This window comes from Zootoca vivipara, chromosome 5 (assembly GCF_963506605.1).
Source record: "Zootoca vivipara chromosome 5, rZooViv1.1, whole genome shotgun sequence".
In the NCBI taxonomy this organism is placed as follows: Eukaryota; Metazoa; Chordata; class Lepidosauria; order Squamata; family Lacertidae; genus Zootoca; species Zootoca vivipara.
This window is the reverse complement of record NC_083280.1, coordinates 85588989-85613426: the sequence shown is the minus strand read 5'-3', so window position 1 is coordinate 85613426 and position 24438 is coordinate 85588989. Positions and strand designations below refer to the sequence as shown.

General features: G+C 44.2%; 1 protein-coding gene across 32 annotated transcripts in view; it reads right to left on the bottom strand.

The window, feature by feature from the left end:
* Window positions 1–24438, bottom strand: part of CAMK2G (calcium/calmodulin dependent protein kinase II gamma) — a 157800-nt gene that overhangs the window by 83073 nt on the left and 50289 nt on the right. For all 32 annotated transcript variants that reach the window (XM_035138186.2, XM_035138185.2, XM_060275059.1 and 29 more), the window contains exon 3: window positions 6394–6453. In XM_035138186.2, coding sequence (XP_034994077.1) covers window positions 6394–6453 — 60 coding nt within the window. The remainder of the gene's footprint in view (window positions 1–6393; window positions 6454–24438) is intronic.

Below are 24438 nucleotides of genomic sequence, written 5' to 3'. Positions count from 1 at the left end.
TGTGCACTAGGGTCCAAAGTGAAAGGGGCCCTACAACAGCAACAGCAACCAGCTGAGCAATAGATCACATTTCTAGACTCAGAAAAAATAATGAGGAAATTGGTGGCTTGGCCAGTACAATAGAAATTGAGGGTTGTATTCAACGTTAACACTAAGGAAAATACACCGTCGGCAAAATGATTTTTCCTTGCGCAACTGAATGCTCTCCCCCTCTGCGCCAGAGCATATTTGGGGGTAGCATGGAGCGTGGGGGGAAAGGGAAGAACATTCAACTGCACTAATGCTAATCCTTGCAATAGTGCATTTCATCCAATACCATGCTGATTATTTATTTAATGTATATTCTGCTTTTCAATTGAATTATTGATTCATCAAGTTATTTCACACTCCAGAGGAATTATCTTTCTTTCCAAATCTTCAGAAATCATCTTAGATGTTTCACAGTATGTAAATTCACAGCACAATCTATACATGTTCAATGGGGTTTTGCTCCCAGGTACATGGGTATATGAGTGCAGCCTCAATCATCGCTGGTTAAAAAGCATGCATGCAACTGACTGAAACATTTATTTGCTGCCACCTCTTCCTGCAGTTCCAGTGCTATTCACTATATGTAACCTTCATGAACATCCGTTGCATAGAATATGAGGGTATATGCAGAAATTGAAGCACTCAAATGATTATTATTATTATTTTTTTGGAAGGCTGAAAGACCTCTGTGCCATTATGCTCAGTAAATCTAAAATTCAGAACCACTTCTGTCACACACTGGACGGATGCCCCATTCAAGAGCACACAAGGAGGTTGAAGAGACATGAAGCCCAACAGCAGTCAAAGCTTCCTAGTTAACGTGGTCCAATTATGCTCAGCTTCAGTCCACTTAAGTTTCTCATTTGGTTTCCCAAGGCATCATACCTGGACCTGTTGCCTGCACTAAGTTCTTCCTAGGCAAGCATTAAATGTCACAGCTAGCTTAATAAAACAAATTTACATTTTCCCAGGAAGAGATAAAGCATCAGCTCAAGGTTAGCTCGCCTACGGCATTGAGGAATTAACGTAATGGTGGCAATGCTTGAAGGTGGAACCCTGTGGAACGCCTTCCTGTCAGATGTCAAGGAGATGTGATATAACCTTTAGAAGACGTCTGAAGGCAGCCCTGTATAGAAAAGCTTTTTAATGTGTAATGCTCTACTATGTTTTTATATATGTCGGAAGCTGTCCAGAGTGGCTCAGGCAACCCAGTCAGATGGGCAGGGTACAAATGTTGTTGTTGTTGTTGTTGTTGTTGTTGTTGTTGTTGTTGTTGTTGTTGTTGTTGTTAAACTAAAAGGTTACAAATAGAACAGGGCCACCGCTTAAAATCAGCATGCCCCACACATTACAATCCTGCAGTTGGGGCAGGAGGAAAGAGGGGGAGAGAGAACAAATCTAGACAGAAACCAACTCGGATGTCCTCTTCCATTTGTAAACTCGGCTGGCATGACTGCAGCCCCATGCAGCGTTCCCTCATCCCTCTGAAAAACCTAGTATACAATTCATGCAGTGTAGTGTTCCTCTCCCTCTGGCTCCACATCACTGGCTACTGTTGGCAAGCAGGCATGGCACTGGCATAAAAATGCCAGGCCTTCGGGTAAATTGCATTTGGTATTTCAGAGGGGGGAAATGAGGCTTCTTCTTCTAGTGGTAGCCTTCTTTTTCTAGCAACACTTTATTCCAGACATAAACGAGGTTGGGTGTGACTCAAAGTGATCTTCTTCAGAAATATAATCCTGCCAATTTAGCTTTCCAAAGCAACAGAGGAAATCCAAATCGGGGCTTTATTTTCCCTTGCTTAAAAAGAGAAGAGAGAGAGAGACAGCTTTATTCCCCTCACCCTTCCCAATGTTGCACCACAAAGAGACTGACATGATGGGCAGCTTTCCACAAAGCTGTGGAACAAGCAACAATCCTACTGCTGTTTGGCAGATTCAGTAAATAACGTGGTTTTGTCCCCAAAACCTAACTTTATTTTTTCCTCTCTTTTTTCCCAGTTCAAGTTGAAGTTTGTTCCCACGATCCCACCACTTGTTGCAGCCCTTCAGCGAACCCTCCAAGCGAACAATTATCCTGCTCCCTGTTCCTTGGGGTGACAGGAAATAAACCTGCTCACAGGATGATAACCATGGAAACACAGGCCCAGGGTGAGTGGAGCTCTCCAGCAACAGACAAAGGAACTTGCGGAGTAGAAATAAAAGACAATCGGCTTTCCCCATTTACAGAAGCTAACGGTCAAAGGGGCCAGGGATCTGGCAGTTTAAGAGCTCTGCATCTGAGACTTCTGGATATTCTGAGTGCAAGCCTTCGAATCAATGCTCAGGGAGAGGAGCCAAGGATTGGATGTGGGGTGAGCCCCAAGAGTTCAGTGGAGGCAGACTATGTCAGGCAACAAGTTCCCTGTTTAACAGTTTCGACTGTGCAGCAATGGATGTGTACATAGGGAATGGCTCACTGATGTGGTTCTTTCACAGCACATAACCTTTGCTGGGGAGTAGGTTTGTCAACTGCCTATTTAGCAGCAAACACAGGATTTCCAACCTCATGGCATGCAAAGCATTGAGTGAGGTGAGGAGATAGTGTTTGTTATATCTGCAGGGCTATGCTTAATTCTTTCCTTGTCTGACATTTTCTTCTACAACTGTCACTTACTCATCTGCTTTTCCCCATTTTATTTTAATGAAATTTCTACCTGCCTTTACATTTTGGAAAATGCCTTAGGAACGTACAAAAAATTGAAACACACACAACAACTAAACTAAAAAGGGGGGGGGTTTGGCAGATAAAACAAATTTAGATTAAAATGCCAAGGACAGAAAGCTTAGGCTGCCAGAACTAATGCTTGGCAGGGAAGAAAACGTATTTTTGCACTGTGGTGGAAAGCCTTTGGGGAGGAGGCAAGGCAGTTCCACAACTTCGGTGCAGCCATAAAGAAAACTCTTTCTCAGGCCCCAATCATTAAATGCAACTCAGATGGTGGTGGGACACAAATGAGAGCCCCTCCAGAAATTCTTAACGAGGGAGCAGGGTTCATATGGAAGAAGTCTTTCAAGAGTCGTAATGACCAGTCTGAATTGGAGATGGTATAATTCTTGGAAGTTGCATGGTGAAAACAAGGAAGTTGCATGGTGAAAACAACTGGATCCAGACAGCTCTTCTGAGCCAGCAGAGGTTTCCAGACACTTTTCAAAAATCGGTCTCTCCAGCTCTCTACAGCTTCCAACTAGGGTTACTGGGAAATGCAGTTCCCCCAGTGCTGCTGGCACTTATTAACAGCCCTGGGAAATGTAGTTTCCCCCAATAGTCCAGGCTAGTGGCTCACAACCATGGCTACATGGGAGGCACCAGAGAAGGGAGCCAGGAGAGAGGTACGTTTCTCTGTCTCAATCTCATATCTGCACCACCAGAGCAGAAAGACTGATACCATAGGCCAGTAGGTGGAAGGCAGGAGGAGATCTGCATGAGAAGTTTGCACCATCACTAGTGCAAAGTCCTCACCACATATTAGTGAGAAATCAAACTAGATCTTTGGGTTGTAACCTAAGGAGCAAGCAGCTATGAATTTCCAAAGCAGGGTAACAGTAAGGTCTCACAAGCATATGGCACCATAGCCCTTTTTGGCCTTTGATAATTATCTACTTAGTTGCTCATCGTGTCATACAAAAGAGTCTCAAGGCAAAAGTAAATATACAAATATAAATAGGAGGGCAGGTGGGCGGGGGGGAGGAATCACATACGAGACTAAAAACACAAGCAGCAAAGCACCGAACATGATCACACACAACTTCATAGAACAATAAAAAAACCACATTCCCCAACATCAGAATGATCACCATCAAATTAATTAATTAAAAGATGCCAGACAAAGCTGTGCAGGAAAATCAATCAAATGTCTGGGAGAAGAGGAAATTATTTTCCTGGAGCCAGAAATATATGCAAGCCAGGCTCCAAAGTTCCCTGCTTTGTAGTTCCAGAATTTGTTTGTTTGTTTGTTTGTTGTTGTTGTTTTTAAAAAGGGGAAAAACACTGAGTTAGCTGAGAGAGGCATGTGTGGGGAATTGAAGAGATGGAAACACCATGACCAGAAAAAGGAGCCATGTCAGATCCCTGTGCCTGAACGAACGTTTTTACAGGGAGTTTGAGGAACGGAGGCAAAATTGTGGTGGGATTAAATTCTAGGCCAGAGGCTCTCCGACGGCAGTCTGCCATATTCATTCAGGTGACCCAACCGGAGTCTGTGGATTTGTGGCTGAAAATGGGAGACAGCACATCCATCACACTAAATGTTCATATTGATTTTAGCTGCACTTTTACTGCTTCTTTTATTTCTTATGTTGCATCTTATAGTATTACAATTTAAATTCCATGGAATACAATAAGGTACAAGATGCAATAAACAACAGGATCAATAAAATTATAATTAAGACTCATACAGCATCTAGCACAGCACATGACAGTGCATCACTACAATGGGTGGATGTGGTGGTGGGAAAATCATTAAGTGGTCCACCAAGATCCTCAGCAATTCTCAAGTGGCCCATGGTGCAAAAAAACAAACAAACAAAAAACATTGGAAATGACTATCCCAAGCCTTCTTGACAAAATAGAAACTGGCAAATCATCAGGTCTGGATGCCATCCACCTAAGGGTTCTTGAAGAACTCAAGGGTGAAACTGCTGATTAACAAAAATAAATGACTTGTTCAGAAGATCAGCCTCCATACAAGGAGATAGGAAAATGGTTGATGCTCACACTGATTTTTTAAAAAGGGATCCAGTAGGGATACTGGAACTTGCAGGCCAGTGAACTTAAACGTAAGTTCTAGGTATACTGATGGAAAGCGGTAAGAGATAAAATAGCCAAGCATACAAAAGAACAAGCCTTGTTGAAGCAGAGCCAGAATGTCAAGTTTTGTGCGGCAGCTGTGAAAAAGCCCAATTCCATGCTAGGGATAAATAGGAAAGGAATTGAAACTAGGACTTCCAGTATCATGATGTCGTTATATGAATGTATGGTGCGATCACACTTGGGAGTACAGTGTACAGTTCTGGCCACCCCATCTCAACAAGGATACTGTATAATTGAAAAAGGTTCAGAAATGGGCAACCAAAATGATCAATGGGGAAGGAAAAGCTTCACCCTTTAGAACTTTTTCATTTGGAGAAAAGGCAAGTAATTATGCATGGCATGGAGAAAGTGGAGGGATACAAGTTTTCCTTCCTCTCTCACAATACTACAACTTAGGACAGCTGACTGCTGGAAGATTTGGGGCAGAAGAAGTACATCTTCACACAAACTGTGGAACACACCCTCACAAGAGGCAATGGCGGCCATTAACGTGGGTGGCTTTAAAAGGGAATTAGACAAATCCATAGAGGAGAAGGCTACTAGGCTAGGTTCTACCTCCACTGTTGCAGGCAATATGCTTCTGGATTCCAGTTGCTAGAAACCACAGGATGGGAGAGGTGCTGTTGCACTTGGCCCCTGCATGCTGGTTTCCCAAAGCAGGTGTCTGTTCAGCCCCTGTAAGAACAGGATGCTGGCCCAGACAGGCCTCTAACTAGATCCATCAGGCTCTTCTTAAGTCCTTATGGAAATGGGTAAGGAGCTGTACAGGGCACTGGAATGCCATTTACAGAGAGCACAAGCCTTGGGCTTACGAGGCTTTAGTAGGGATGCCCAATACCTTTAAGTTCCCGTTTGCTGCGATGAAGTTCGGAGACGCCCTTCTAGGAAAACACTTTTCATTTCAGAGATAGTGCACGTGCATGTACAAGGACAGGGGCCCTATAAACAGTGGTCAGTCATACAGCTAAATGAAACCTCCATATTTAAGGGCAGTATACCTTTGAATATCACCTACTGGGGAGGGAAGAGGAAGTATGTGAGCTTCATGCTTTGCTTCTTCTGGCTAGCTGCACTTTGGTCTGTTCCAGCAAGTAGTTCTCATTCATGTAATGGATCCCTTCATTGAATATACCCTAGAGCAGAGCTAACCAAGAAAGCAGTCAGGGACAAGCCAAAGGGAGCGCAACCACTCTATAATGGCAACCACTCTCTTCTGCTTGGGTGTGAAGGAGTTGAGGAGACAGATCAGGGGATGGGTCGATAGTGGTGAAATGCACTTTCTCTAAGGAAATGTCTTTTGAAGTGGAGGACAGAGGTAATTGCCCCTCACCCTAAGGTAGGCTACCCAAAATGTTTCTCTAGTACAAATTATCACTCTCTACCCACCTGGCTCTGGCCCTCACAAAATGGACATCTGAGGCTTGCTCACCATTTGCAGGAGAGGAAATTCCAACAAGCTTCCTGTCCCTGCTGAGCTGAATAATTTGAAGACCTTTCTCCCATGCTACTTACCAATATTTGGGTGTTTTAATAATCGGCAGATTCGAGCCTCACGTTCCAGTTTCTGGTGATCTAAGAGTAGGAGAAAATAAAATAAAGAGTTAGTTGGCAACTTCTGCTCCAGGGCCCTTACTCTGATCTAAACAAAAAGCCAGACAGACACACCAACAGACCAGCCGCAAACGGAATGTGGCGGATGTCTGAGAGCAGCCTTCTCTCTCCCAGAACATGCCTTCCTCCAGGATGGCAAGCAACTCTGACAATATTTATATTGAAGGCCAGCAGAGATGGCGTTAACACGCAAATGACATGCTACTTTTCTATGCAAAAAGAATTGCTTTAGACGGCCCGTTCTTTCATTGTGTGACACTTTCAGTAGTTATACACAAGACCTGAGTATTTTTTTCCCTAAGCCATATATACTTAAATGTGTGTTTAGGTATATTCTGCTAATCTCCTCTATTAATAATCACATCAAGATACTCCTCTGAAGGTGCATTGCTCAAAACACATTGGGACTGAGACTATTTTACTGCCTCAATAAGTGTGTGCACTTTTTATTCTCTCTCTCTCTCTCTCTCTCTCTCTCTCTCTCTCTCTCTCTCTCTCTCATATCACCATTTTTCTTTAAAAGTCCAATTATTCTGGGTTCAGAATAAGCAGTTGAATGAACATTTTGTCAAGGCCAGTCCAAGACATTTTGGCACCTGAGGCAAACCCCAAAATGGCAGCCCCTCCTCCCACCAGGGAAGAAGGAATGAGTGAAGATTGACATCAGGAACAAGGTGGTGGTGGGGAGAGGAGATCAACATTGGGATCTGCTGCCCCTGGTGGTCCTGCAGTCTGAGGCAATCACCTCACCTGGTCTCATGTGTGGGGCACCCCTGCTTTTTGTTGATTTGTATAATTTGGGTGTAGAACTAAGTTTCCTTGCTGCAAAACATGAACTGAACTTGATATCAGGGGAGATTATTGCTTTGTTTTTGTTATGTATTCTGTGTTTTTATATTGTAATTTTTTGTTGTGAACGGCCTTTAGATCTACAGATGAAGGGCGGTATACAAATTTAAAGAGTAAGAGTAAGACTAAGAATAAAATATATTGGGAAATGGTTTACAGAAGAGAGTAGGATAACGAGTCTAGTATCAAAAGCCAAAGAATTCACCCTCAACCTGTTTCTAGGACAGGTACACAGAAGGTTAGGTTGGACAATCTAAACCCACAATCGTAATGTGGAATGGCTTGGAGGTGGGGACACAGAAGTGCTGCCAGTTATCTTTATATCCTAAGGAGGACATTCATCGCAACAGAAAACCAACGTCAGTTCCAACAGGGTTGTCATCTGGACTAGAAAGAAAAAGCATCGAGGCAGCAGCTTCTCCATAACCCTGAAAAATCAGACATGATGTGTGGGGGGAGAGGGGGAGGTTAGGGAGGGAGAAGATGCCAGAGGGCCCTTTCTAGTCACCAAGGATCAGACAGAGAAGTGATTTGTCAACTCAGTGATCACGTCCCTTCTCTAACAGCAGCAAAAAGGAGAAGATCATCAAGCAAGGTGAAAACAAGGCTTGAAAGTCAAGGAGGAAGACTGGCATGTTTTTTTTAAGCAATGCTGGTGCTGACTTTGGGTAGCTTCATCCCTTGCCAATGGTAGAGAGTTAATGCCAGGATTTGTCTGCTTGTGTAAAGGAGGGAGACTGCCTTCAACCTCGGCATGCACACACGTTTATTGCACCAATATTGAGCCTGCTGCTCTCTCCCAGCTCAGAGAGATCAAAGTCAGGGGTTCATGATCAACAAGCTGGGTTGCAGAGGGGTTTCAAAAGGACCTCCAGCCCCAGGAAAGAGCTGCTGTTATGGGTAAGAGAAAACCTACCACCAAAAAAGTGTTAACTGTGCCTAGTGATTTTTGGAAGGCCTTCCGTTTCACACAAGACAAGGAGGTCTCATGCACCTTCAAAAACTGTTCAGAAGCAAAATATTTCAGTAGTAGTACTATTACCACTGCAGAACAAAGTCTCATCACTCTGAAACTCTTCCTATAGCAATACTTCTCCCCCAAACTATGAATTAGTCCTAAGGATCACAGCAAGCATCCCGGGGTGAGGAAGGGAAAGTGCTTGAGTGGCATCAAAATGCAGCGTTTCAGAAGCACAGAGCAGAAGTTCTGTATCAGAGATCTCCTCCCTTGCACCCAAAAGATGCTGCAAACTGTGCAAGCAGAACCTCAAAAGATCTACTGCAATGATCACCAAGCATGAGAACAGCAAGTGCATAGCAGAGCAATGCAGTTCTTTGCCACTCCAGCACAGTGGAAGAAAAATAGTGATTAATCTTTTATATAGTGTAAGAGCCTTTCTGCACATTATGTAGCCGTGGCTGCAGACTTGGATGCAGAGCTGATCTATGTGTCACACAGAACAAGGTGGTAGAATTCTGGATGCTTCCACTTCAGACAACAAATTGGGGGGGGCATGCTTTTGAACACCACCATCCGTATGTAAAGACAAAGCCATCAAAAGTAGGTCTTCAGTGAGAAGACCCTGCTAGGATACTTCCCCCTCTTCGTGGGTTAGTTTTCTTAAGGCAGGAAGTAGCCAGTGTGAATGTTGCAAAAATATTAATGCCACTCCCCACACCCGGAATCTGATGTGGTCATCTTAGCATCCTAATTCATTGTGCATGGCCTGCATCTTCAACCTGCTCTTGGGGGTTAAATGTTGCCCCCCCCGCAACCTTTTCTGTCTGCATGCACAAACAAATGCAAACCTGCTTCTATGGAAAGAGAGATTAGGGACTGAGACGTGATCATGCGCCAACAACAGGCCACAAGAGTCCCACAACCTACCAAACATTTTTTTAAAATTGCATATTCTATTTGTCATTAACCACACAAACTATAAGGGCAAGAAATATGCTACAGAAATGAAGAGCTCCTATTTATAAACCTTTGTGAAACATGCACCTGCATATAAATCTGTCCTCTGCATTATTATTTCCTACTTCCTACACCCAGCTATTTTTTTAAAAGCCATAAAAGGGAACGTTTCCAAGGTTTTCCTTGGATAAATAAGATTGGGCCAAAGGAGAGCTGGACAGTAAGGGGATTAAAAACTTAACCAGTACATGCCAGCCACGTGAAAGGAGAAGTCTAGAAAATACAGCACATGCTAAAGGGATGACTTTAAGCACTTTATGAAGAAGTCTCTACCCACCTACTCCTAAAAACTTTATTATTGCAACTTTGAACCCTCTCTCAATGCTCACCTGTCAAGACTCAGCTGCCATTTTTAAGAATCTCGCTGATGAAACTGATGATCAATTGTAAAACCCTTCTCTCACTAGAGGAGAATTGCGCCTGTTGTTCCCACCCAAAAATCTGCAGATGATGTCCACTGCTTAAAACCTAATTTCCGATAAGCTGATGGCGATCGTGTTGGCCCAATGAGAGAGTTATGTTTGCAGTGAACCTGTTTCTTAGGGCAACAATGCAAGGAAGCAAACAGCTGATCAGGAGAGGGATGGAGACTCACCACGTGCTGTTCAGCTAGCCAGCCAAGATGGACAGCTGACCAGCTCACAGCCTCAGCAGACATGACATAACCAGTGAAATGCCATAGGCGATGTAAATCAAGAGCAATTGCTACAGGGAACCTTACACCCTCTTGAGACGCAGGAGGCAAGAGATGTAGGGTAGAATATAGCGATACCCACATGCACAGCTTACAACAAGGAGCCATGACCTCTATGCTCCCTGAAACCTACCTCATCTAAATGCATGCCCCCACATATACACACAGCTGGCTGCAAACCAAGAAGGAAAGCACTCCAGTCACAAGGTACAGGAAAACTATTTCTGGTCAGGGGGAAAGAATTCCACGCTGTTCTGTCTCCAGGGCAACAAAACAGGCGGACAAGCACAAAGCGAAGAATTCAAGCTCGCTCTGGTTGTGCGGGACTCCTCCTGGAACTCCATGGCATCAGCCACCAAGCACTGTAAAAGGTCAGGCACAAAAAGAAAAAAATGGTTTCGGGATCCCCATCACTGACTCACTTGGAATGCAGACAGATCATCAATCCAAATGCTTATTCCAAAAGCTCATGTGACCACCAGAATGCCTGTAGTTATAGACTTTGAAACCGAACTCAGAACAAGCCACTCGGCTGCCCCCTTCCATATCAGCTTTTGAGACAACGCATTTCAAATTTTAAGTACTTGCCCACAAAAGGAATATTGGGAGGGCCATGGGTTCCATCCCAGCTCCTGCAATGGACTGAGCAGTTCATGCCCAGGCTGCCACCTGCAAACTTTTATTTTCATTAAAGCAATCGACCAATATAGATTTATTCCTGGGATCTATGGATTTATTCCTGGGACAGGAGTGGGGCAGGGCAGCTGTAGAGAGGTTTGAGCAGGATGGAAGTGAGCATACCTTGTTTCTTCTTGTCAGAAACAAGGCATGCGACCACCCAGGTCTGAATTCTCACAACAGCCATATTCCTATGACAATGCAGGTTTAGTGCATTAAACTCTTGTGCTAACAGAGCATTCATGCAACTTTGAATTCCTCTTTATAATTTTGTTGTGAACCATACTTTGCAAAGTGGTTTGTGTGCTTGCCCACGTGTTCTCGATACATTTGACCACCTCTCAAGGTATCATCTCTAAACTCAGCTTGAGGGTTCCCAAGGTGGAGGATGAGGTCTTTGTGGAATCAAGATGGCGGACCAAATTAAGCCTAATTAAACATTAGCTCTCTCCCCCCCCACACACACACATTGATTTGGGGCCAAGCCAGGTGCTTCCTGGGTCAGGGCAGAGTTCTGGGTTGGTGCGTGGGTGTTTGCACACAGCCCTAAAACTCACAACTTACACAATCCATTTAAAAACCTCTATATTTTCTGGTTTCTTAAAATTACCAGGCCATAACGGGCACTTTCTGCTAGGAAACAATAAATAAAATAAATGCATAGCAATGTCCAAGCCCATCCCTGGACAAACTGTAGTTAATCTTAACTATGGTTAATAGAAACAAGCCAACTTCAAGTCATAAATTATGAAGGTGGCTTATTCCAACTATTCATACTAAGATTAACAACAGTTTAAAGTTCAGATAACATGCTAAACTATGTTTAAATTAAAAGGAGATAAAAGCATTCAATCTCCTCCTTAGAGAAGAAAGGGAAGAGGGAGCACCCAAGCCTAAGTCTCACAGTGGCTCATTCTCATAACTCTAAACACATTCAACATTCAGGCTTTATGTTATGACCTGCAGTAATACGAAACTTCATATAAAATAAGGATTTGGACACTAAATTAACCGTCTATTTAATTATGTATTTCGAATAGCAATATAAATTTGTCAAAGTTTTGGTGAAGGTGGTTTGCAGCAGCACCGAATCCTTAATTCTGAAGCCCTCATTCTAGCTGCAAAAAAGCATACCGGAGTTCCTTAGAGAGCTTTTTCTTTTTTCTTTTAATGGGGTGGGAGGAAGCCTGGGGCAGAATATTTTCAGACAGACATACAAAATCAGTGGCCATCTGCAAACCCCAGATGACCTCAGAGCTGTCAACTAGGAACATTTATGTAACACAAATAAAGAGATATGATGAAAAAGGTCAGTGTGCCTAATCAGCTGTCATGTGGAGGAGAGGAGAAGAACACAAGTATGGCTGGAGAAAAAGGACAAGTAAAAGCCATCCATCTTGGCCACCTCCCACTTCCCTAAGGGTGAACCGAGTTAAAAGTAGAAAGTCACAATAAAAAGTGATCAATCTCACACAAAATGAGGCCAAGCTCAAATGACTTGAGAGGGGAACAGATTTTTGGTCAGGTGAACTGGCGATACCATGACCTTCCTGCCATGACACACCACACAATAAAGGCCCTTGCATGCATTCATACAGAGAGCCTTGCTCTCCCCACCCAGCCAGAAGTTCATTCATAAATGCCCCAATGGATCTCCTCAGAGTGATGGCAAAGGAGGGTTTTCATTACTGCTTGGGGGCAGCTGTAATACAAAGCACCACTTTCTAGTCAAATTCTTCTCGAGGCAGAATATAGGCAGAGCAGAGAAAACTTTAAAGAGGCTGCACAGGATCCCATCTTGCCTCCCTTCTCCAAACACCTACCTAATCATCTAATAGTTATTGTTGGACTCTACACACAAATCATGGTGATCAACACTAGGCTGGACCTCACCTTTAAGGCCAGCAGCAGTGTAAGAAATAAATAAACGCTGTGGGCCCAGGAAACAGACACGTACAGCCGAAGGAGAATTATCAGGAGGAAATCCACAGAAGGACGAATGGGAAGGTGCTCATTTCTCATTTCAGAAGTTTCCAAGCAAGGTAAGGAAGCAAGCCCCATCATTCCCACCTGTTACTCAGAAGAAGAAAAACTGAGATAAAGGGCAAACCTGTATCTTGAAACACTCAAGTTTTCACATAGCTCTGAGGTACTAACTACAAAATGCATACACAATCAGAAGGTAAATCTCACTTCTACTTAAGAATCAAGTATAATAATTATTTCAGCACAGGCCTTCCATAGCCTGATTATTACAAAATGCTTAGTCCCCCATTTGGCTCTCTCAGAGGCAAACAACTTGAACCTTTTGAACTTCAGGAGCCCTTAGCTGAATGTATACCAGAGGTGGTGCTCGGTTTGCATCTCTAGGCCGTTTAGCTTTGGGTAGATGATACCTTATTTCTGCCTGGGTGTTGCTTATATATTTGCATTTCCCGGATTTTATATCACAGCGTTTGCTTTCTTCCTCAAACATGCTGGGGGCTGTGTATTCTCTCACCAGGCTGCACATGCACTGCGCTGAGCTTGAGGCCCTCTTAGCTCCACTCTGTCTTTTGGGTCATGCAGAGACTCAGTGTACCGAGGAAAATGCAAAGTTACAGTAGTCCTATTCATGCATTACTCACGTCCACATACCTGGGCTAACCGTGCCTAGCTGGCACCTGCATGAAAACCCCTATGTAGAAGCAGCTGCACATGCACAGATGTCTCTTTGTGGACATCTTCACCTGTGGGGGTTAGGGAAGTATCACATCAGGGGAGGGAGGGACACAGTTTCCGCTCTGATACATGATTGCCCTACACATGAGTAATACCCATGAGTAATCTAGCAGCTATGTTCAGAACAGAGGCCATCCCTTCTGCACACAGAAGGCCCCAAGCAAAACCATTACGATATCCTGGTAGGCTCTCCAAATAGCAGAGCTGGCAAAGGAAGTTGTGACCAACAACTTGGGAGAGTCACCGCTGGTCATAACCAGTGGCTTAAAAGTACAAAACAACTTCACTATGTTCCGCCCATGCCCCACCAACCTCAGAGTTCACTGGATGCGACCATTTTTGAGGCCATTGCTAACAACAGCCTGATTTTCAAGTGCATTGCCTGCGACCCATTCCAGGAATGGAAGAAGCCATCTCCACTTATGGAACATGGGGTGACCTCAAGTCGTCCTACTTCCACAGTTGGCTTGCCTTACCAGTGATAAAGGAATGGAATGAAGATGGCATTATCTTTGCGACCAAGCGGAAGTACTAAAAAGAGCTCCCCTTTGGTTCAGGAGTCCCTTGCAGCTAACAACTGCCGGCAGGAACCAAATAAAGCAGGCCAATCTTTGCTGCAACAGCAAAAGACGCAAGTTCCTATGATGAGTCACTCAGCCCCCGAATCCCTTTGCTGGCCTAGATTAGCACTGCTGCCACTCAACAAGGGAGTTGTGAACCAACTATTCTAGCCTGTGGCATGCTAGCTGCTCCTCTCCCAGCCAGCCCAAGGCCCACACAATGCCCTCCACAACAAAGAGTGAGTCAGCAGCAGGAGGCACATTAGCCGTCAGCCCACAGCAAATTCTTTGTTTCACCCAAGCCACGGATGGCAGGCGCCGAGAAAAGTTCGCTTCCTAAGACCTCAGAAGTCTGTCTTTCAGAAGGATGAAAACAAGAGTGGTAAGGACCAAGGTAGAAAAGGAGACCATTTGAAGATATATAGCAATGGAGCTCCCAGTTGTAGAACGGAACTCCTGGTGCTAACAGGCATATTCACACAAAGTTATCAGTCTTCTCGTGACGAAAAACTGAAGAATGTACATCCAGGTCTCATCCATATCGCTGCAGCATTTCCTTTTCCCAGTGTGGACACCATCATCCACTAGCTACCAGACATGACCATGCTAACAGCCCTTTGACCTTAGGAACAACCTGTGGCTGCAAACTTATCCGCAATGTCCTAAGAGGAAATCAGTGGGTCTTATTTCTGAGAACTAGAAATTTCTTATAAGGGTTGGTTCTCATAATGGGATGTGGGTGGTGCTGTGGTCTAAACCACTGAGCGTCTTGGACTCATCGACCGTAAGGTCGGCAGTTCAAATCTGCGCGATGGTATGAGCTCCTGTTGCTTTGTCCCAGCTCCTGCCAACAAAGCAGTTCAAAAGCATACTGTCAGAGGGCCTGATATGGCTACTCTAGAGTAACGACTCCAGCATGGTCTTTTAAGGCTTTTATTAAGTGCTGATTATTTACAGTGTTCAGAGCAGTAAAAATGCATCCTTAAGGTGAGGTGTCAGAACCTCCAAATGGCGATTGGCGCATTTTCTTCCAGCACCAAAGCTTTGGCAGACCCAACCTCTTCCCCCTACGTTTGCGTCGCAATTCGGGAGTTGGGGGGATTGGCCTCCCCCCCGTGCGTCCAACTTCCTGTCCCACCTGAGGCATGGGCTCCACAACCTTGCCTGAGCCTCGGACACCACTTCCTGACTCTCCGCTGGAGGCAGAGCTCTCCTTACTCTCTCCAGCGCTTGGGGATGGGCTGGAACTTAAGATGGGAGGGACTTCCCGGTATCCCCTGTCCCTCACATCCCAGCGAAAGTAAATAGGTATCGCAGTGGCAGGAAGGTAAACAGCATTTCCATGCGCTCTGGTTTTCGTCACGGTGTCCCACTGTGCTAGAAGCGGTTTAGTCATGATGGCCGTATGACCCGAAAAGTTGTCTGCGGACAAACACCGGCTCCCTCGGCCTGAAAGTGGAGGTGAGCTCCACATCCCATAGTCGAATTCAACTGGATGTTAAACATCCAAGCGTCCTTTTTTTTTTACTTTTACCTGTTTCTCATGTTGTTGCTTCTCTTGGAATTTACTCAGAAATAGTTAAGTGCATGATTATAAGTTAAGGAAGCCATATGGATATCAATAATACCCAAGGAACTAAGTAGCCCAGGCACATAAATGGCTCCTTGGTAGATTGCTTATGGTAGCAAGTCAGAATTGCTTCCAGATATGCAGGCACAAAGTCTGGTGTTTCAGTTGTGGTGGTTTTTGTCGTTTTCATTTTCAAGCAGTTGACATACCACAAACAACTAATATGGGAATGGGCAGTTGATGACCCATCCTATGAACTCGTTGCCGTTTGCAAACTTATTTGTAGGGCTGCATTAACTTCATGCTACTGATCTGTTCCTGAACAGCGACAGAAACAACTCTCCTAAGAGTAGAGTTTGCACTTCAGCACTATATGCAATTAAGTTAACACTCCAGTTGCAGCTCCAAGACACCTAGGATAATGAGTATTTTTAAAAGGCACACTGTGGCCCCAGGATTTGTAAGTAAGTGCTTGGTGTACCTTTCTGTACAGGAGGAAGTGGCCGGAGCCTTATTACCAAAACACAGCAACTTCCGTACTCTTATATGGTGCAGAGCGATGACTATGGAATAGCTGTACACAAGGAAAGGTTGGGTGGAAGAGAGAAATCGGGGCAGGCAGTGGACAATGCCTGCATGCAAAATGAACAGAAGCAAACCAGTATCGCAAAAGGAGGACCAGGTGCGATTATGTGAAGGTACTGGGCAGTATCCAGCCAACTTGTTCAATCTGTGCAAGGATTTCTGCTTCCACAACAGAACTTTCTCCCCACTTCTCCTTCTGCCCCCTAAATCTGTTCTGTGGGTTTCCCCCAATCCTTTGGAGTAGATGTGGGTTGGGCATAGAGGGGGGGGGAGACCTTGTGTGTTGACAGAGCAAGTAAATTAGATGCCGCCCATTAAGTACAAATACATCTTCTAAGTTGGGGGGAGGGGGCAAGCCTGGAAAGCCCAACTCACTCGCACTCACACAGGAACAATTGTGTGAACCTCATAAAATCCCACTTTGACATTACACACACACACAAACACACACACACAGCCTCAGCAGAAGCTTAAAGAAAGTCAAATCCACAGAGATAGAGGAACTCTTGATAGATCAGCAGTGTATTTATTTTTATTTAAATATTTGTCAGATGCACTTTCATATAAAATGCTGTATATTCCTGCGTATAAGACTACTTTTTAACCCAGGAAAATCTTCTCAAAAGTCGGGGGTCGTCTTATACGCCGGGTCGTAGTTCTTATACGGCGAGTATATCCCAAACTCTGTATTTTAACTGGGAAAGTTGGGGGTCGTCTTATACGCCCAGTCGTCTTATACGCTGGAATATACGGTACTGCAAGGTGATATATAAGTTGGAGGGGGGACATATAAAAATGTCAAGCACATCAACAGAAAGCTGGTAGGAAAAGAATCTTATTACAGGGACACAAGCTAAGCAAAGGCAGGAATGAGCCAGACAACCTCTCCCATCTCTACTATCCAGCCACAGGTACGAAAGAGATTGCACTTGCTTCTGTGAAGCAGACACCAAGCTGCACCAACTGCTACAAACACTACCAGGCTACCAAGCCCAGCCAAAATTTGTGGACTTCTGCATTGATTGAAATCGCGTAATGGTTTGGGAAGTGTCCGTTTTGCTTAAATACTACCCTGCCATATCCCAAAGCAATTAAGAGCCTAGTAGCCAATCACAGAATCCTAGAACCTGCCCCTTTGCTGCCACTGAGAAAAGGACGGAAGTGCCAGATGGCAGGGAAAAAAACCACGCTAGCTCGGCAGCAGGGGGCTGAAATGCAATACATTCCTGTCAGATGACTTGGCTCCTCCAATCGCAATGCAGTTTAATCTGTGCTTAAAACTTCTCTGCTGCATCTGCCTCGGGAACACGGAACACACGTCACCAGATCTTAGTGTGATTACACATCTGTTGCTAAAGGCAGATTTGTATTAGCTTGCCTGCGGAAGGGGGAGGAGAAAACCCCACAGCACTCCTCCTTATAGGTACATCAGGAGTTAAGCAACACCGGTCAGGTATTCTCTGAAAAGAGACACTAGACCTAGGCTCTCCTATGCCTACACAAGTAATAGGAAAAGACTGCAAATGGTTTTTAAAATTTATTTTTGGTATATATTTTCTTAGTGTTTATAAAGAGAGATACAAACCTGAATACCAAATATCTTTTTTTTAAATCCAACATTAAATAAAATAAAAACATAGAGGAAAAGGAAAGGAAAAGGGGGTACCGTAGAAGAGAAAAAACGACAAGAGAGAGATAGAACATACCGTAACTTAAGAGAATAGAAAAAATTAAATACAGAAATTAAACAACTTCTGATTTTTCATCTGTCCACTATATAGAAACTTCACCCACCCCAATATAACGCCCAACAAAACCACCTTCTATAAACCAACATTATCTTCAATCCCCAAATCATTGTTTCGTTTCCTTTTTCACGCAAAAGTCTATGAGAGGTTTCCAATCTTTAGTAAATGTTAACCTTTCTCCGATTAAACATGTCAATTTGGCCATCTCAGCTAGGTCCATTAATTTTAACAACCATTCTTCCATTCTTGATAATAATTAATATTTCCATCTTTGTGCCTACAATAGCAAAGACTGCAAATGTTTATCACTGTTGCAAGACTCTCTTTGCTAAGGCTGCCGTCCAATAAGCACCTACCTAGGAGTCGCTGCCTTTGAACTCAGTGGGGCTAACCTCTGAGTACCCTTTTCTCTTGGACCACTTTTATAGATCACACTGGCCGGCCCTCCTGTTTCATGGCCACACTTTTGTCACTACACATGAGGGCTCGTCTTATATTTCAAACGCACGCAAGTGACATCTGCGGCAAAGAAAAGCAAGCTGACAGAGGAACAGCATGTACAAACAAGCTCAAAGAGAAGACTCGTGAATAGGGAGAGTCTGAAAACAACTCTGTTCCTGGGTCTTATCTTTTCAGATGATTTGTTCTCACATTACATCTGTACATAATTTCAGGGGAGGGTGTGACTTGGGGACATGCACGAAAGCTTTTAAAATTGCAACATGAGGAGCTGCTTGCAAGTTCCGGCTTTGGGTCTGTTCCCAAACCACATCCAATGTTACCACACTTCTTTATCTTCACATAAATGTCTTGTCCAGCGCCTGTCCAAATCTGAACTTTTTAGAAGCAATTTGAACAAATAACCCTACAGGAGCTCTCAGTTACATAGAGACACGCCTTTCTTGACCACTAAGGGGCGACATAACGATTTAGAATCATAGAGCTAGGAGCCCAACTCCCTGCAATGCAGAAATCTGATAAACCATCCACGAGATTTTAGTTTACCCCATTATGTAACCCAGCCTCCAGTCCACCAGCTCTAGCCTTCAGAGTATAAGTAGCTCATTGCATCAGACATTCGGTACACCATTTTGGAAAGCATTTTGTCCAAGAAATCTATAAGCCATTTAATTAAAACAAAGGCCACCAATCAATATTATTTCATTGATCCTCAGGAGCAGCATGAGAACATGTTGCATTTCTAAGAACTTGGGTTGTTTAGTGTGGCAGCACCTACACTTTGGAACTCCCTGCCTGTTGATATCAAGCAGGAGCTTTCACTGTACTCTTTTCGGCACCTGCTATAATGAAAATAAAAATAAAAATTTATTACTTATACCCCGCCCATCTGGCCAGGCCTCCCCAGCCACTCTGGGCGGCTCCCAACAGAATACTAAAAATACGATAAAACATCAGACATTAAAAACTTCCCTAAACAGAGCTGCCTTCAGATGTCTTCTAAAAGTGGTACCTCAGTTTAAGCACACAATTGGTTCCGGAAGTCTGTACTTAACCTGAAGCGTACTTAACCTGAAGTGAACTTTCCCATTAAAAGTAATGGAAAGTGGATTAATCCTTTCAAGATGGGTCCACGGAGTACTCAACCTGAAACGTACTTAACCCAAAGTATGAGTGTAATTGGTTCTGGAAGTCCGTACTTAACCTGAAGTGTACCTAACCTGAAGCGAACTTTCCCATTGAAAGTAATGGAAAGTGGATTAATCCGTTCCAGATGGGTCTGCGGAGTACTTAAACTGAAAATACTCAAACCGAAGCGTACTTAAACCGAGGTATGACTGTAGTTATTTATTTCCTTGACATCTGATGTGAGGGCGTTCCACAGGGCGGGCGCCACTACCAAGAAGGCCCTCTGCCTGGTTCCCTCTAACCTCACTTCTCGCAATGAGGGAACCGCCAGAAGGCCCTCTGGGCTGGATCTCAGTGTCCGGGCTGAACGATGGGGGTGGAGACGGTCCTTCAGGTATACTGGACTGAGGCCATTTAGAGCTTTAAAGGTCAGCAGCAACACTAAAAACACCTTTGTTTAAACAAGCCTACCCAGATGCTTAGGAAGTTGAGGTAATTTTAATGTTTTGTATTTTTGAGGGGACAATTACTGAGACCTTTTGCAGACACCACAGGAGGTACTGGCAGCCATACTGGCATCCATGGACTGTCACTGGCTCTCTCTCTCTCTCTCACACACACACACACACATTATACAAAGAGACAATATATTCCTCCCATTTTTCTCTGCTCAAGACTTCCCACCCTGTGCTGCAGCCTTTGAAGAAGCAAGTAAGGAAACTTTTAGGGACTTAAACGTCCACCACTTGGAACCCGTTGGTCCATCTAGCTCAATACTATCTGCACAGACTGGCAGTGGCTCTCCAAGGTTTCAGGCAACCCCTGAATCTTTCCCTGCCTTACCTGGGAAAGTCCCCTACCTGGGACTTTTCACATACAAAGCAAAATGCATCATGACTGGTGGTCATTGAAAGCCTTACCCTTCAAGAATTTGTCAAATCCTTTTTTGGAAGGGGGGGGGGAAGCAAAGTTAAATATTCCTACATCCATCTTCTCTCTAGTTCTGGCTACAGTGACTAATTCTACCTTCTCTGATGATTCTCAAAGTCTGCTCTTTTCTAGGCCCGCACATTTCCACATAAACAGATTCTGTGCGGGATAACCACTGGGGGAAAGGATGAGGCAAACAGGATTTGCCAGGCCTCGCCCACAGGAAAAAAAGGGGGGAAATTATTTCTCCTAGCCCATCTGCCACCAACCATTTGCAGCCTGAGAGACAAAAGCAAACAACTCTTGCGCGTCCATATTAGGGCAATATATTTATTAGGCCAACCAAATAAATGTCACAAAATAGTGTTGGGGAGTTTCTTCACGTTCTCCAGAACTCCTCACTGGGATAGATGGCAAAGAGGGTGATGGGAGAGAGAGACACGGCTGGCTGATGGTGAAGTCGTAGTGTCTGCCACTGATCACAGGCTTTAGGATGGCATGGGAAGGGATGGGACAGAGGGACTCTGCTAAGTGCTGCACAGGTCTGAGTTTGCACCTATGGGTGCTGGGAAGGAGGAGCATAACAATGGCTCGTTCTCCATCCTTAACAATATATAACCCCACTGTCATCCTGGTTTGTCTCCATCTTTAGGCAAAGCATACAAATGTCTTGGCAGGTAGAAAAAGAATAAGAGAAACCTGTGTGTGTGTACAACAACAACAACAACAACAACAACAACAACAACGGTAGAGAATAATTTTAGGAGTTGTGCTAAGTTTGAAAAACAAAAGTCAACATAAGCCAAATTGGGCAGCTTCATCTTGCAATAAGAGGGAAAGCATGAAATCCTCTTCCTGAGCTTTAGAATCCTGCTGCTTTATGACTAAAGTTGGCATTACTGGCCACGCGAAAATTAAAAGCTAACTATGTTGGCCCATAAAGAAAATAATCCCTATTAGGGCAGCGACTTTATTGGTTCTTCCATTTGTACAGTTCCCCTGCTCAGAGCCGATTCTCGCATTTGATGCAGGTGACCAGGTGTGAGTAGCTGCTTGCAGGCATCTCTCTTCCCACCTGACTAACCCACAGCTCAAATTCAAGTTTGTTGTTTCCTCCACATGCTTCCAAAGAAAGAAATCATTTTACTCTGCCCTTAAGAAAAAGCAGTGCAATTACACATTCATTTGAAGGATGGATGGGATTAAGGTAGGGTTACCACACATCCCAGTTTCCAGGGGACAGTCCTGGATTTGCGAATAAGTCCCCGGACAAATTCCATCCCCAGAATGTCCCCGGATTTCATCTAATGTCCCCGGGAAATGCAGACTATCGGAGCAGCCTCCCAACTTCTGGGAAGGGAGGCTTCACGTTGCCTATCAGAGCTTGTGTGCAAGCAGGAGGGGGCAGGGCTCTCTCAGTTAGGCAACGGGAAACCTCCCTTCTAGCTGAGGGATCTCCACCCCCTCCTGCTTGCACGCAAGTATGAACGGGATTGGAGCTGCTCCGATGGGAAGGGAGGGATCGCGCTGCCCGAGCCTCGCTGCCACCGCCACTCTCGGCCCCTCTCCTCCACCTTCCATGCAATCCTAGGTACCCACCGCACACCGCTCCCCCCCCGCCGCCACCACCACCACCACAGAAGAACCAACAACTCAGGGGCTGCCCAGGCTCATGGAGAAAGGAGATAGAAGCCTCGGAGGAAGGGGAAACGTGGCAGTTGAGGTCAAGGCGGCGGCTGCCCCTCTGCCACCACCATCGCTGCAGCATCGATGTCCCGAACATGTAGTATTTATTTATTTGTTTGTTTAATGTGTCCCCGGATTCATTGAAAAAAATCTGGTAACCTTAGATTAAGGGCTCTTCAGAAACAAAGATGCAGCACCTTTCTGAAGCATTTCAGAAAATGCAGGGGTAGATGGGAGATGAAAGAAGAGACAGCTGGAAACCATCGCACAGACAGAGCAAGAGGGCTCTTAAACTTGCCCAACAACAACAACTGCTTTCCACGCCTCGCCAGACTCAACAGTTTAAAAACAGCAAAATGGATTACGACCTGCTCTCTTGAACTTCTTAACCTACAATCCACTTGCTACCAACCTCTTGGGAGTCTGCAGCTCTTGTCGGCTCCCCCTGAGAAACCAAAGCACCCTGCTCCTCATTAACACACTAGTAGCATTTCTGTTGCTGCTGCAAGGAACAGAGGCAAAAATGAGTCCCACCTAGGGACACACATACCAAAGGGGGATTTGTTTCAGTTGCATTCTGTCCAATTCTGCAATATGCAGCAAGAACAGCACAGCAGAGATTATAATGAGAGCAATCTCACAGGTCAGGTCAGGTCTTCCACCCAACTGTAATATGGCTGTGTGTATGTGTGTGAGAGACTCTGTGTGTTCTGCAACTGTACCCACCCAGGCAAAGACAGTGGTATTTGTTTATTTGAAAGTATTTTGAGCCCACCCTTCATCAAAAATTGATCCCAGGGCATGGCACAAGCTTAGTGAAATAAAACAAATTATTAAATAAATGAAATAAAACAAATTATTCAGTTTCAGACCTCCATACCACAGCAGCAGCAGTAAAAACATGATAATTATCTACAGAACCAGAAAGCAATTCCACCCTTCAGAACTAAACTTTACATAACACACTGGGTGTTAAGATTATTTGAACTCCAATGAACATTAAACTATTTGTGTGTTAACATAGATCTTCCCTACAAAAATAATCAAGAAGCGTGCCACAGGTAGTTTAAATGTTTTTATTTTGTTTTAAAAGATGTGACCAACACAACAGTTTTGCAACCTCAAGAATTCATCTGTAACACAGGCAATTATATTCTCTTAAAGTATGCATCTGCAGCAATATATATATATAAACAGCTAACGTTTTAAGGGGCAAGTGTCAAATTCATGGTAATGTTTATTTGAAACTGCGTTAGGGGAAAGAGTTTTCTAGCAAATGGCCTGTGACCAATATAACATGACAGACATAACATGTGAAAATTCATTGACAATCCAGACACAATCAAACAAATGCCTCCAAAGCAAGACCCTGTGTATACATCAGTCTACTATGCACTCACAATTTGCAACTTTGCACCAAGTCCATGTGGGAAGTTGCAATGCCCACAGGAATTTACACTTGGCTGTGTCAGCATTCTAATGATTTCTCTCTCTTCAACCCAACAATTATCATCATTTGCAGGGAAAACCAATGTCAAGGAAATCCATTTTAAAGAAGATTTCATATGATTCTACATTCACGATCATCTTGCCAACACCTGGGCATCACATTTTCTTTTCAAAATCCCTATTTCAAACTCTACTAAGTTGCCAACTCGCACCGGTACAGGCAACCCACAATTTGTTTATGCTTAAACTGCCTTCTCCATTGCCATATGCAAGTGCTCTCAGCTATGAAATTAGTGCTCTGTGTGGGTGACATAGACAGTGTTAGAAACTGAGATATGAAAGCTAGGAGCTAAATGGCACCTAGGGTGCAACAACTGAATGTCTAGGCGTGCTTTTTTATAATAAGAATACAAGCCTGAAAATGAATGTACTACAGCTAAAATATTATGTTCATTTTTCACAAGGCCTAGTCCTTCCCATGCCCACCCCCCTAATATCTTTAAGAGGGTCTCTTCTCCAGTCTTCAGAGAGCAGCTGGAAGTGGAGAGGCAGAAAAAGGTCCTCCTTTCCTCCCACTCTGCAGTTTCAATCTGAAATCTTAGGCGTACTACTGCGCCCAGAGCTCAAACTGCTTGTGCCTAGAACAAGGGGAGTTTCGAAAACACTGGATGTAGATTAAGACTAATACAGTGGTACCTTGGGTTACAAACGCTTCAGGTTACAAACGCTTCAGGTTACAGACTCCGCTAACCCAGAAATAGTACCTCGGGTTAAGAACTTTGCTTCAGGATGAGAACAGAAACTGTGTTCCAGTGGTGCGGCGGCAGCAAGAGGCCCCATTAGCTAAAGTGGTGCTTCATGTTAAGAACAGTTTCAGGTTAAGAACGGACCTCCAGAACGAATTAAGTTCT